This window comes from Anabas testudineus, chromosome 9 (assembly GCF_900324465.2).
Source record: "Anabas testudineus chromosome 9, fAnaTes1.2, whole genome shotgun sequence".
Taxonomy (NCBI): Eukaryota; Metazoa; Chordata; class Actinopteri; order Anabantiformes; family Anabantidae; genus Anabas; species Anabas testudineus.
Genome location: NC_046618.1, coordinates 8841757 through 8857648, shown reverse-complemented (window position 1 = coordinate 8857648; position 15892 = coordinate 8841757). Strand labels below are relative to the sequence as shown.

Here is a 15892-nt window from a genome sequence, read left to right as displayed (position 1 = left end):
ATCGAGTCTGGCTATGACGTCAGTCTGTTTCGTGTTTAGCTGTGTCATATGAAACTTTTGCAGAGTCATGCGTCAGCAGGATCCTGTACTGCGCAGTGGCGGCGACGGCAGCAGCAGCAGCTGAAGCAGCAGCTGAAGCAGAAGAGGAGGAAACCTGCAGGGGACAGCGGACAACTTCTGAGACATGGTAACGCTAAAGACAAAGCTCATGCTGGAGGACAGCGCCGTGTCAGCTCGGGCCTGTTGTCTGTGTGTGCGGACCGACGTGCCAACCTGTGACGCACGAGTACAAACGAGCTAAAACGCGCTAATGCCAGTGTTACTATCACTTTTAACAAAGTCTGGAGTTTGTTAAAAGTGAGACGAACCTCAGCAGAATGCAACTTAATCAGATGCACTAGTTTAAATATAGTAACACATTAGCGGCGTGCTTTTTTTTTAATTATAGAAGACCGGAAGTTGTAAAGAAGACCGGAAGTACCGACAGCTGTCCTCCCCTCATCATCTGCTCTAATGTGGTCCAACAGGTGGTAAACAGCATCATTAACCACTCACAGCAGTAAATGATACCAGCTGAAATTCACACAATATCCTGGATCTGCTTTTTGCATTAGTTGTATTTTTCTTAAAGAATCTAATATTTGATTTTACATTGTTAGGTTTGGAATTGTTGAGTCTAAAGAAATCAGGATGTTTTGCTGTGGGATCTTGTGTTCGCCATTTTAAACCATTTTCTGACCTTTTCATCAGTCGATGGATCGCATTAAATGGGCAGATCATTGTTGCTGTTGAAAGTGAAAGACTTACAGTAACTTGCTTCTGAACTTCCATTGTTTACTGAGGATGTGACAGGCTTTGACACTGACTAAACCTGCCGGTACAGACGGGCCTTGTTTGACCTCAGTTGTCACAGTGACTGTTCTTATTGCTTGACAGAAGGACAATGATATTTGAACAGTTTTCAAAATTTGAACATGAACTGATTTGATAATATTATTTGTTTCTTGCGTAACTGAACAAAATTCTTCTGCAGGCTGCACCGACACCATTTCTGGTGTTATCTGTCTGCATTTGGGGAATCTTCAATGTGGACGCAACACCAGACACCTTGAGCTCTCTGGATTCATCTTTCTGTCAGTAAGTAGGTTGTAAGGCCTTAAGCAATTTAGTAATTGCTAAACCATAAACAAAATGAACTTGGCAAAGACAGAAAGGATGTGCTTACTTTTTAAATATGCTGTCTGAGCATATCAGCCTGTTTTGTCAGGTTCAAAATGTAACACAAAATTGTAAAAAGGAGTTTCAGCTTTATCTCTTTTCCATAAAGAGGTGGACTAGAAGTGATCTATCCAGAGCTGGACATCGACAAATGCCTCATAATTCCAAGGGACCAGCAACTCAGAGAAAAAGTCAGCACAGTTTGGAAAGCCCCGCAGATTTACTTCTCTGGGGCACAGAAGGTAAAACATATATACATCTATGTAATTGTGTGTGGGGGACTTGTCAATTAGTAGAGCAGCAAATAGTTCCAGTAGGTCTGTACAGGATTTATGTGTACAGTTCTTACATTTCCACCATAGTGAGTTATCAATAAGAAATGAGTCCCATGTGCTCTATAGGGCAGAAAAAGAAACTGTCTCACACCACAAAAAATTAGATCCAGTGGTAAAATCCTAAAAGTACAGACTGCAGACTGTAGTCCGTTGTAATAGAGCACATTCATCTGCTTATCATTTTTCTGTTCTTATGTAACAGAAGTAACCTTTGACAAGAATTCTTGGTGACATATTGTCTTTGTGTAGTCCATGTGTTTGGCCAGTGTGCATGCGCTTATTTTTAACACTAGAGTGCAGTAATGGCTAAAACAAGCTGTAGGATTGCTCCACCAACTAAGCAGGCTGTTGGTTACAGCACAATAAATAAAACTTTATGCGTTTATGGAAAGATAATAAGCACTAAACAACATTTTGGCAAAATTTGAATAGACAGTGTGGCCTGCACGTTTGAGCACTAATGTCACCTTTTGTTATCTCCATCACTTTTTGCTCATTACCGCTTCACTGCAGTAATCTGTGTCCCCAGAGGGTGGTGCTAGCACCTCATACTTAAAATCCTTTATTGCGTTAAATAAATGTAACGTTGCATCTGCACCGTAGTTTATACTATTCCAAATGTCAGACCTTAAATTAGATTGTTATTAAATATCAAGTTAATTCAACACAATGAACTGAATTTACAGTTTAAAGTTTGAGTATAATGTTTTACATTATATTTTAGATAAAGAAAATGCTGTGTCACAAGGGTGACTTGCTAATAATAACTTAAAATCATTGTAAATGCTTGTAAAAAGAGCCTGATGTTAACTGTCAGCAGCTCCTGTACTCTAATGCTTTTCATGTCACATAGGGGAGAAAACATGTTGGGAAAATGTTGTATGTTCCTCTCAAAGTGTTTTCACTTACGCTTCTTATGGAAGAGATACAGTTATCACAGATTAATTTACATGGCCTCTGCAGCATTCATTTATTAACATGTATTTTTTTGTGAGTTAACCTCTGTGTAGCTTTACTGTTGATCAGCAGATTGAGAGAAACGCTTTCCAGTCCACAGAGACCCTGGTGAAGTTGACAATGGAATTACATCAAGTGTACACCAAATCCTATATCTGTAAATTGAAAACTTAAATTGAAAGCCACCTCGATTTAGGAGCTAGTTTATGAATTCCAGAGCTAAGCAGTCTAGCTTGAACATGATCTATTGCCCTTCTCTTGCCCAAACTCCTTTTGATCTATGGTCGTATTATCTGTAATGCTGTCTTACATGATTCTCTTTTATTGCAAGAATCAGTGTCAGACAGAAAAAGTGATTACATGTTAGATTAAATCAATACAAACTTTATTTACTGGGCTTTTAAATGTAATTCTCCATTTTTCTTGACACTATTGAATCTTCAGATTGTTGCCTGCGGTTCTGTGGTTGCTCTGCTGGTCCACCACGCTTTCTGTCACCATGCCATGCTGCCAGCACTGCTGCTATTCTCTGCCACTCAGCCCTTGTGCCCAGTAGCAGGAATACAGAATAGTGGCCGCTCAGGCTCAAATCCACCCACTGTAACACCCACTTCATTACTGGGATGGGATGTATGCCTGCTGAGTAATTGTAATTGAGCGCAATGGGCAGTAGTCCCATAAACCCGCCTCTAAATAGGTACTCATGACCAAAAACAAAAGCAACGGGCCATAAAAACTGCAGATTTCTGTGTCCAAACTTCTGAGTAACAAATCAGCACTCGGACTTATGTGTTTGCAAAACCTGGCATGTGTGTTAATGAAGCATATTTAGTAGTCCTAATTACTCCGAGAAGCTTCAAAAGCATCTACAGTTGGATACGTGCAATTTGACAATAGGATTGAGCTGTATCAGCCTGACTTGACTGCAGTTAGTCTGATAAAGAAGTTGGAGAAGTGCAGGGAGGCAGTGAAGATCGGACCCGACCTGTCCATTCATGGCAAACATGTTTAAAAATTATTGTCATGGCTTCAAAGGACATGTTGAAGGCCGCAATCTAGACCTGAAAGGACGTGGACCTTCACTTAGTTTAATGTGTACATTTTCAACTCGACATATGACAATTCTTGCTGAAGAAGGTTTTGAAATACTGTACAGTAACTGTACTATATTGACTGAGAAAGGTTTTCCACTCAAGGATAAAGGTGGTGTTTAGAGAGGAATGCATAATATATGTGTGATTAGAATTTGCTACACTAAAAGCTAAATTCTTAGAAACACTGTGTTAAAAGGGTTTAATCCAGGCAGAGCTTCAAATGATGACTGTTATTTGTTCAAATTGAGACCCACACTTTTCTTGACTGTAGTCCAATCCCAGCTTACACAGTGCAGCGACCTTATGGTTAGTGTGCTTTTGAAAATTAAGGTAATTACTTCAGTCACAAAAAACCTCGCTTCTTGCTCTAGTCTCACACCCTGATAATATTTTCTCCATAGTAAACACAAACAGCAACGTCTTCTCAAAAATAAGTATCAGTCAGGATGATAAGCAGATGATCTATGACAGAAGATTTAGATAAAAAAGAACTCAGAGACTCAGAGGTTAACATTTAAGCTTTGTCACTTTTAAATGATACTCAGTAGGTTGAACATGAGGGCTGGTGCATGGAAACAAGGAACCTAACCAGTAATTGGAACAAGCTTCTGTGAGCTCACTGTTAAGAGTTTGCCTGCAGGGAACATAAAATTTACCTTTTGGTGACATTCTGTTACCTGTCCAAAATGTTTTTCTTTATGTATTTTTACATTAGGCTATGGATTAGCAATTATTGAACAAACATTTAGATGAATGTGTAGGTTATTTTTAAATGTTTGTAGATGTGAAAATAATTTATCAGCACCTTCCAACGTTAAACACAGCTTTTTAAATTTTATACCCAGTGTGTTTAACATTATGTCTGCTAAATGCCAAAATGCTTTTAGGAATTTTTGCTTCACAGTAAGGATGTGCCTTACAGGTTCTTGATATCGACAGAGGCCTTTTGAAAAAAAAAACAGAAAACTTGGCTGAAGGACATAAAACCTTTGAAATAAAGCTTTGCCCACAGAAAAGTATAAAAAATAGAGAAAATTAAGAAGAATCCAAAAATAACCAAAGAAATCTGCTCTAGAAAGGATTAAAAGGCTACGTATATTTTTGGCTACATGTCAACTCATCCAGGTGTGCCTTTGGAACAACCGTAAAACCTTAAAATTAGTTTCTACCTCATTAAATCGACTTAAAATTGTGTCTACGTTGTTGTTTTTTTTATCCTGTAAACAGCTTGATTATATGTATTTTAGCATGATGATGATTTTTTTTTCTGCATTTATCAACTACTTACATTATTTATTAGCCATGGAGTTGGGGATCATGAGAACATTCTTATGTTTGATTTCACAATTAAACACGCTGACATTAACGTAGCCTATGTATTTCTCTAAATCATTTTGAGTCTTGGTTTTGTTACAAGCGTGTCCATCTTTCCTCAGTTTCCTTGGTGTAAACAGCGCGGGCCACAGGAGCTATCTTTACTTTACTCCAAAAGTGGAGTCAGTTTTGTAGTTGTTGTTTTCTTTTTTCAGTAAGGACCATAGCCACAGGGCACATTCTTAGACATGGGGGATTTCAAGGCCTTGTTTTTGGGTAGACATTTCTTGCATCTGGTGGATGGAATGAGGGTTTAAACCATTACTGCGATTAGAGCTGCCTCACTATGATCTCTTGAGCTTGCTTACTGCTGCTAATAGCTGTTTCCTCTCTATTTCCCTCTATCTTTTTCTTTTTCACTTTCTCTCTCTCTGTGAATGATTTTTATGCTTTGCTAAAGCATGTGGGGGCGTTGAGAGAGGATTTAAATGCAACGATCCCCCTCCTCTTTTTTCGGTGAATCTTAGCGTTCTTTTCTGCAAGCCTCTGATGACGACAGGGCAGCTTTAAGCCTGGCAGTGCCCACGGCAGGCTGCCGTCTCAGCGCTGCCCACTCTCCTCTGTGTTGGCATGCCGGAGAAAGCGAGGGTGGGGTTCCTCTCTAACAGACCCTGTCATTCCTAGGAAAGCCTACATGTCCACCCATGCAGGATTCCTGATAGGTCTTCATGTTGGGGATGTGTAACCGCAAAGATAGGGATTTTGTTTTCAGAAGGCAATGGTCTTCATTCAGCGAAGAGACAAGGATGGATATTTAGATAAACAGACAAAGCACTTCTCTGAGCCTTTATATGACAGCGAGGGTCAACAAGTGAAACATGTACCGTAATATCCATCTAATTGCATATTCAGTGTCATCAGGTGGGTGTTTTTGGCTCTTCTGGATTAAATCAGTGTATTTGGCTGAGATTCAGGGAGTTTATTTCCTTAGCTAATGTTCCCCTTTGTCACCATAACACCCTGTTAAGCTGACCCGTGTCCCACTCCGTTGAGTCATTGCCCATTACTACACAACATATATGATTCATGCAAGCTGAAGAGGGAAGATTTATAACCTTCTGCTACTAGGAGTGCTGGATTGATTATGTATATTCAGAGGAATGAAGAGAGGCAATAAACCTCCTAAGCCACCATCTCACATGGAAGAAAAATAAGTTGCACCTTGTGAAGCATGTCTGTGGCGTACACAGCACTGCAGGTGCAAGTAGTATTCAGTATTCATACAAGCTGTTGCACAGAAAGGTTTTGCCCTCAATTGACAGGTTTGAGGGCAAAGGCATAGGTCTCTTATGCATTTCCCATTCCACTAACCTCTTTTTCTTGTTGTCCTCCCTCCACTCACCCATGTATTCACATGTATACCGAAAATCTATTTTATTTTTTGAAGCTACCCTTTTGTACGCTGTTGTTGCAGTAGCATGGTATTCCTTCACCTTACATCTGGTCTTAGAGCGTAGGCAGCAATACTTTTATTCCGACTGTGAGTAAAATATGATTTCTATTACCATGAAAATACATTGTGTTATAAATGGGAGGATAAGAACAGATTAAGGAAGCTCTGGGATGTTCTTACAATTGACAATGGTCAGGTTTCTATGCAAGCGGCAGTGTTAGAGAAAATGATTTTCAACCACAAAAGCTAGGAGAAAAGGAGGTGGTTCAACATGTAAAGCCAACACAACAAACTCTGATGAGGTTGAACATGAGGTTATTAGTGCTGGTACTTTGGAACTTTTTTTTTTTTTTACTATTTACTGGACATTATTTTAAAAGGTCAACTCTCTCTGCAAAGCAAACTATGATGTAAAAATACATCCAGCCAAATCATTTTCCACCAAGTTTATTTCCACATGTTGGAATCGTTCAATTTTCCAACGTGAGACAGCACATGACTCTTATGACATTCATTAATTAGATCTAAATTTGTGAACAAGCTTCAGTGCACAGAGGCCATAGCAAAGACCTAGAGAAGCAGCAGGTCTTTAATAAAAATACCACCTGAAGCTGCTCCTGATTATTAGTCAGTATTCGCACAGAAACTCTATCTTGTCAGTTCATATACATTGATGACAAGATCTGTTCAAACAGAGATTCATAATCTGCATGGGAAGTGCATCTGCTGCTGTGGATACTTAGACAAACATGCAAGATTAAATTTCTATTTATATGAGCCACAGAAACTTCACATTTGCCAGGGAATCATTGTAGGATCTGGTTATGACTCGGTCGCACTTTGACACTAAAACCTGTACCTTTTCCTGATGTGATTTGTGCAGCCACCATGACACCCAAACACATCACACTGGAAAAAAACTAAAATCAAATCATCCCGAAAGTTTTCATTTAGTATCCTTATCTTATGTTTTGTATTATTTTAGTAAATCTCAGTGTTTTCTGGATGTTGTGGTGTTTTTTTACGTTCAATATATTTTATTTTCAGATCTTTATTTTAGAAACAATTTACCTCTAATATGTGTCTGTGTTAAAGTTTGAATAGAAGTTTACCAGCAGGAGTACTGTACCAGCTACACTTGAAACTGCTGTAATGAACTTTGTTTCTCTTCGGCAGACTCTTTTCACAAAGTTAAAAGTGATCATGTGTAGTTTACTTAAGAACCACATGCTTGGCTTAGAGGCATTTTGCCCAAAATGTTTTGTGCTTCTCATTTGTGGTCCGGCACAGGGTTTAGTTACAGTTGTGTCCCAATCCTCTGATTCACCTTCTTTAAGAACAGCTTCAGGGCTGATCATAACGCTTAACTCTCCATAATGCCATCCCCTTCATCTCCCCAGTGGTCTTATTGTCTTAACTCTGGATGGAGAGACAGAGTGTGAAAAAAACAGGTTAATACACATTTGGCAAAGGGAAAGTAAAGCATCTTTTCGAAGATGCACTCTATTCAAGTTCTTCTTTGGAAAATGTTTTTCATCTGATGATTTCTCGTTTCTTCCAACTTGTTTAGTTACCTTGTCGGTCTGTTTTTGTTTCTTTGCTTTTTTACAGTTTTTAAGATATATTACCCGTGATTCATTTTGCTTTTGACATAAAAAGGCTGTCGCTAACGGTAGAAGCAGCGAGGTCCATTGATGCGTTGATTGATCTGAGAACAGCGGGTGATAAAACTGCCTTCCTTGTCATTTTCTGATCCTGTAGTTTGGAAGCAGAGAAAATGTTATGCAAATTATTTGTTAATCCCTTTACATTATTTGTTCCATTTCTCCTTTTCATTTTCACACTCAATTTCTAGCACAGCGAGCTGTCAGGCAGACACCCTCAGATTGCTAATTCTTGCGATAGAAAAAAGCCCATGTGATCCATCACATTTTGAATATATGTGCTTCAATTAATTAATTTGACTTGATTGATTTACCTGAAAAATGCAGCTGAGAGCCCTGCAAGTACTTCACTTTACAGACCTGCAACTTTAGCTCTTTCTCCTTCTTTGTGTGTATTTTCTTGAATGTCTTCACTAACAGATTAACAGACTCTCATGAAAAAAAAAAAAATTGACCTGCACAATTAAGGCTGTAATATCAGCATAAGCAGGATAAGACAGCCGAGTCTAAGCTGAGAGAGCAGTGGCATATGAAACTGTGACCAGTGTTTTGTTTGGGTTTTTTTTTTTTTTTCTCAGAGTTTTGTTGTCCCAAAGGTTGGTGTTAAAAATAATAAGAAAGAGGTGGGATGGTCTTAGATTCAAGAAGCTTAAAATGCAAAATCTCAAATAAGCCCAATTTTCCCTATCCAATCCCGTTGCATTTTTGTGGGTTTGTGTTGATCGTCTCAACTGACTCACATACCGCCCCTCCCCAAAGAAAAACACTAGAGATTTACGTGGCTTTGCAAAAAATGTATCTAGACAGTTATCCAGCTTAATCTTCTTAACATATTAAAGTGATTTGCTTTACCCTGAAGTGGCTGAAGCTGAGAGCTCACCGCCCCTCATGGCACTAAGACCTGAGAGGCATTGTGGCCATCTTCCACTCTTGAATAAGAGAGAGGTGGGCAGAAGTCAACCTGCTTCTCAGCTGTGGAGCTGTGGCTGTCCCCGCTGTGTGTCCATTTTATTTAATTTTATTTATTTTTTGTTCTGTTATTAGTCCAACTGTTGCACTCAGTCAGTGTTCTTAGGCACATGGCTCTGCCAGCACTGCCCACACTGTGGTGTGGAGGTTTGGAGCTCTCAGCTTCTGAGCTGAACTGAAAGAGCTCTCTCACAGAGTAGGTGTTGGCAGGATGCTTTGTTTCTTTCTGTGAATGTCATGAGAGGTATGGATAATGAGAAAACTGAAGCACAGTGATGGCATGATTTATCTGCGTGCCAACTTTATGCCAGATTGCAGATTTGGGCATTCTCAGATATATGATGTGCTTAACCTTTTCTTCAGAGGCGACACAAATCTGAGAATCAGTTGTGACGGTTACAATGTGTTTCTCCTTAAAACACCACTTCACAGGCCGGGCAGCTGAAAGGTCTTGGTCAAACTCTAGTACTGCTCATGTCCTTTATTGTCATAATGCTCTATGAATTTGACTTAGGGCAATAATTTTGTCAGACTGCATCTCTACAACTTTAAGTTTATACTTGGAGACATTCATGGTAGCAGAAGCCTGAGCCCATTTATTGTCCTGATGGTATTTAGCTTAAATCAGACTTGATGGGGTCGAAGTAAAAAGTAGCTGTGCTACAAGCTTAATTCGTGGAGGAAAAAGACTTCACAGAGTTGCCTAAAATATAATAGCTTTTTAGATAAGATCTTAAAAATTACTCTGTAAATTTTTTTAATGCATGTGATCAGTAGATTACTCACTACTGTCCATAGCAGGTTTCCCTCACTTATCTACATTAGTCCACTATAGCTCTACTTTGTTGCTTTTGTTTCATATGCGGCTGCAAGTAATGATCATTTTCATTGTTGATTAACCTGCAAGTTAATTTCTTGATTGTTGTGTTTTGTCTGCAGAAAACATCCAATCCAAAACTAACCAAACTTGAGAATCTTTAACATTTTTTGCTTTAAAACAAATAATTAACAATTAAAATAGTTGCTGCTTAATTTTGCTTTGATCAATTAAGCAAATGTTTCAGTTTATTGTTTGTCTTTCATATTGTTTATGATGGATCAAAATAATCATGTTATCATCCGACTAAATAATCATAGTAGTGCACTGTGAAACAGTTGAACTCTCTCTGCACAGAGGTTTATTAGTAATGTACCAAAACTTTTTTGACTCTTCATGGCAACGATTGCATATTTATGCAATTTTAATTTAGGTCTTTGGTAAGTATTGTATCATTTTACACATAAAAAAAACTGTACGCGCTGACAACAAAGTGCCAGCACCGTGTGTGCAAGACAGTATAGAGTAACTTTAGAAAGAGTTAGACCCCACACCTGAATACGTCCAGAGGTCACTGTGTATCCCTGTCCTCCATGTGATGTACAGTAATGATTTATCTAATGTAATGTGTTTCTGTTAAAGTGTCCACTTATTAGGGTATCTCAGAAATTAAATGCAGTGTTTTGTTCTGTCTACTCTTTTAATCAAACTGGCAGGTACTTGACCTCTTGTGCTTGGACTGAATGTCTGACAGGTGTTAAAATCATACACTGGAGCTGTTCATACAAAATGTTGTTGAACATAGTACAGCTCTGCACAGACAAGCACTTCAAACAAACTATGAGTGGCTGCTTCTTTTCATATCACAGAGAATAGGAGAAATTGATTGGAACTGGAAGGCTTAGGACTGGATTTTCCTCCGCCATAATATTTTTCTTTAACAACTGCAGCTTAAATTTAGATTTTTTTTTTCTGGCTTTGTTTTTTATTTCTTTGTCCAAATCCTATCGAGTGGTGCTTCAGGTTTTTCCTTGAGAAAAAAGTTGATATTGTTGTAGGGAGGGAGAGAGGACTTTTTTTCATGTGTGCAGGAATGTAGATTTCTTCCCCCCGTGAAATCCTAATTGTGCCTTGGAGGGCTGGTAGGGTATCTCTGCTCGGCTCAGCTCAACAGGATTTGTGTCTGTGTATGTTAGAGTATGTCTCTTAGCTTGAATGCGGATATAACCCTTTCATTGCAAAAGCTGCTGATTTTTCATATTTGCCGATAGGCTGATCCTGTGCATCTGCAGCTTTTTGTGGAAGACATTGAAAGTTTTTGTTTGGGAAGCATCCATATTTAAAAATTTCCCTTAAATATTTGATATTTTCTAAGAGTTAATTGCGATAGCTAGTGGACCTGTTTCTGTGGATCAACCACATTTGAAAATTAAGCTCCTCAGAGCAGATCTCGTCAATAATGTGTGGTCACATTGAGAAGATATCTCGGGTCAAAACTACGTCTGTCCTGTGTGCTTCTTGAATTATTTCCGAGCATTTATCTATGCAAATCCAGGATAAGATCCTATCTGCCTGCAGCAACATATCCCCCTGGATTTGGTTTATGTGAGTTAGGCAGGTTATGGTTGACAGTTGAAAAGGAATTGCGACATATATTTACATTCAGTCACTTTTATCAGACGCTTTTTATCCAAAGCGACTTACAAGTGACATACAAGGTACAAGGCAAAGGCAGGGTAAGCATAAAGAGGTCTTGCCTAAGGACCCCCACTGGAGGTAGACCACAGCGGCGACTTTACCACTACACTATCCAGTCACGTATATGTGAAGATCATCGCTGTAGTCATTAATTGTTGCTTGAAAGGGGATTAGGATTACCAGTCCTATAGAACACTAACACCTGTCCTTCCTCACATCCAACATTGTTACTTCAGTTTTCCTTATTTCAGCATCAGTTCAAGTTGGCAAAATAAAAAAGGCTTATTTATTCAAATGAATCATCAACGCTGGAAATGTTTCAATATGTGCCACATTCAGATGGGTGATATATTATTCCCTTGGGGAGAGGCAAAGATGGAGCTGTGGAGCTGTTTTATTTGTGCTGTCTTTATCAGTGTGTCAGGCAGAGAGGCTGAGCTTGTTCTCTATGAATGGACAAGCCCTTGAACCATAAACCTGTACCTCCTCTGATAACAGTTTCGGCATTGTGATGTAAGTGCCATTCTCTGTGATGTCCTCTCTGACAGTGCTAAATATGTCAACGTACACAAAATGATCTGTCAGATGAATTATTTTATTTCAACCAGTTATCCAAAACTAAGGATTTTCAGTGTTGCGTGTGCGATGTGTGTGTTTTTTGTGGATTTTGCAAAGGATTCAAAGCAAAGCACAGTATTGTGGCTGCATTTCACCAAGCGTTGCTGTTCATGCTCTTAATGTTTTGCCTGTAGGAGAGCTTTTTTACTGTACTTTCATACCGTGTGCTGGATATCACTTAATGCTATTTCTGCTGCCTGGACCGCAGACTGCTCTGACGTCTGAGATTGCCACATCTTCTAAGGTGATAAGAGTGCTCCCTGATTTACTCAGAGCCCGTGCGATGACATGGCCCTGATTGTCAGACGGGTGGGCTGGTGACACTGGAACACAGACGGTGCTTGTCTGTTTGAAACATTCTGTTTCAAGCTTCCAAGCCCTGGGCAGTCCTCTCTCCCAGTCTCCCAACACCCAGCTTCGCCCACTGAAACAAGACTCTTCCATACTGGAAAATCCGGCCCTGTCAACTGGCAGTCTGGACTAGGTTCAGCCCACACGCCAAGCACCCCCCACCACCACTTCCACCCCTTAATAGGCACTAGAGTTTGCCACCCCATGTAGATGCCTTTTGGTCGCCATCCATGGATGGCGTCAATAGCATCTTCCTACACAACAGTGACTGAACGGAGGGCACAAGAAAATGTGGGAATAATTTACACTTTCTCACTGTACTACCATCAGAAACCATAATTAATCATGATAGAAAAAATGTGGAAGCCATCTTGGCTGGTGAAACACACAGTGCCTGTGAACAGCCCTGACACCTTTAACAGCTCTCATGGCCAAATAGGAATGGGTGTCAGAGTGCTTACAACTAAGCTCCCTTCGTGGCAGCATGTATCCCAACGTCTTCAGGATTGTGTTACTGTGTGATGGTTCTCTAAGAAATTCAACCTTTTGTAATCATTTCACATGTTTTATTGGAATAAAATGCAATGATATACACAGTTATTATGCTGTTAAATGAAACTAAAAATACAGACAATCGGTCTCCAGCGTTCACTCTTCTCACCTTGTCATCTTCTCATCAAAATGGGAGAATTGGTTTCCTATGAGACTGAAATAGCTGCCAAAATAAAATGTGAAGACCCAGATAAAGTTTTACAGCTTTGAAATATCTTGTCATACTGGGGGGTCTCGGGTTACATACACGTAGCACACAAAGCAGTAGAGCTTTATTATTTTACTTTTCATCCCCCAAATTCCCCTAAGTGCTTTTAGAATCAAAATAGTTGATTTAGATTCCCAAATCCTGGTGAAGTAATTAGAATGTGCTCACCATTAACTTTTATAGTCTGCACTTGTTGGTAAAATAGTAGATCTGTGTCTCTAAGTGTGTGACATGCTTGACAGACTAATTATGGATATGAGTCCAGTGCTGTAATTTGCCCTGTTTGACTGTGTTGTGTTCTCAGCAGCCAAACTACATGACAAAAATATTTCCCTTTTGCCTCATTTAGCACGGGCTGGATCTGAGGCTCATATCCCAGCGCCTCGCTGCATATTACTTCAGAGTACCTGTTATTGGTAGTTACTGTGTTTGAGCATGTGCATTTGCAGAAATGCTTTCATGGCAGTGAGTAGGTGTATGTGTGTAAAGCCACCACTAGAAAGTGTTGAAAGCCTCAGCTAGCAAGATCGCATCCAGGGTGACTAATAAGCTTAACATGAGCACGGCTGTGTTCGCAAGCACGGCGCGGTGAAAGAAGTCTTCAATGTTGAGAGAAATGCAGAAATGGTTCCTTAGGCTGCTACTAATTCCTTCACCCCCCTCAAGCTTCAATCAGACTGTGAACCATCTTACTGTTAGCTATGGCTTCATAACAGTTCCAAACTGCACTGCAAAAGTACAAGGCATTACACACAGTTCAGGACAAACTGTATTTAAACATTTCCAGTTTTTGTCAAAGAGCTGTTTATTTGTGGTTTCTGAGGCTGAAATAAATTCAATGTTGATGGAAGCGGAGTAAAATTTAAGGTGCAGAATCTATAGGCGACAAATGATATTGCATTGTCTCTTTCTATCTTCTGTCATGTGTTAATATGATTGAAATATTGTATTTTAATAAGTTTGTACGTTTAAACGGAAAAAGTGTTATGTAATTATGTTGTTTCATATTCGTCTGTGATTCCTCTTGAACCTCTACCTCCTCATGGCTCACACTCTCCTCTGTTTGGCTAGATCGCAGGAATATAGTAGTTGCATTGTATTTAGGCCTGGAATGAGCATTTGTATCCACATGTGACTTTTCTTTGACCATGTGGCTCCTAGAAGTGTGGATTTATAAGCCACTTCACACTCCACTCCTGTGTGGGAGGGAGGCTGAGTTAAAAATAGGCAGGTTTGGAGGTAGTGAGCAGCCTGCACTGTGTGAGGCGCTTAAGAACATACTGAGTATTGGCATTCTCTTTGCATATCATTTATATGTGTCAATAATCAAACTGAATGTTACAGCACTTACTGTAGTTACCATTGGCTTGTAAAATTGCACAAATCATCTTTAATAATAGTCTCAAACGCATCAATAACTTTCAAGTTGCATGAAAGTTACAAGTAGAACGTGGATTTTTATTTTTGTTTTAGTTTTTTTTTTGCAAGAAACCAGCTTTAGCTCATTGTGCCTATATGCAATTGTTTGTGCATGAGTGTGTGTGTGTGTGTGTGTTTGTGTGTTCATATTAACTGCATTTCAATAATACCCTATTAAAATCCAGTGATTTAGTTTGGCACTCTTCATAATGTCAGGGACTTGCGAGAGACAATACCATAAATAAAGCAGTGAAAACTAAAAGTGAAGTTCTTGCTTTTACTCCTTATACCATTAATTTGTTTTGCCTGATATGGTACATTTGACATGGATTAGGTGATCTGTCTTTTTGTTTGAGGTTCAGATTAGGTTAGGGAATGTTTAACCAAGACCTTAAACTTGTTTTGGAAACACTGAATACTATATTTCCCCATAAAGCAATTAAATAACATGACATATTTTGTTTATTGGGTACTCCACAAAAATGTGTTTTCATGTCTCCATAGTCATAACAATACTTTTTTTTTTATCACTAGAACAATGGGATCTCTAGACTTTCCTCATCCGATTCCTCTGTGGCAGATGACCGATCTGCTCTTTATGATTAGGTTTTATAATGGTGCTTGCAGTGAGAAACAATGAGGTTTCAAAGCCTCTGCAGGTGAGAGGTGGTGGAAAGAGAGTGGGGGAGTGTAAGGTTGGTGACCTCTAGGTGAGAGTCACAGTCCCCCTTCTATCTCCATCTCATCTTTGAGACGACTCCCCACTGCTCTCTGGTCAGGATTCAATTACTGCTGCCTGGCTGACCCCTGACCACGAAGATGAACCTCATCTTCTGACCCTGACAGCGGTACCAATGTTAACCTAGCCCATCACTCCCCCTACTTATTACCTTATTACATTGTCATTATTGTAAAACGTCCCCACATTACTTAACACTAAATTATGTAGCATATTTAATTTCAAATCTTTTAAATTCTGTTTGGCTGCAAAAACAAGGAAATTTCATCTGAGATTTATTTCCTCCATCATCCATCAAATTTACTTCTACTGCCATGTTTTAGTTTCTATTTTTCTGTATTTTACAGATCGATCTTTCAACCTTGCTCTAAGCTGCAGTCGATGGTTGTTAAGCCGTCGGCATTTCTTAATCACAACACAGATACCTGTTAATTACCAAACGAGTTCAAGTGTTTTTGCTTCTTAAACAGGGATTTGGGATTGATG

General features: G+C 39.3%; 1 protein-coding gene across 1 annotated transcript in view; it reads left to right on the top strand.

Moving 5' to 3' along the window:
- The first annotated feature begins 60 nt into the window (after window positions 1-60).
- LOC113150637 (phosphatidylethanolamine-binding protein 4) overlaps window positions 61-15892 on the top strand; it is a 45209-nt gene continuing 29377 nt past the window's right edge. Inside the window, exons 1-3 of the mRNA XM_026343227.1 lie at window positions 61-187; window positions 1034-1137; window positions 1328-1460. Coding sequence (XP_026199012.1) covers window positions 185-187; window positions 1034-1137; window positions 1328-1460 — 240 coding nt within the window. The 5' untranslated portion in view covers window positions 61-184. The remainder of the gene's footprint in view (window positions 188-1033; window positions 1138-1327; window positions 1461-15892) is intronic.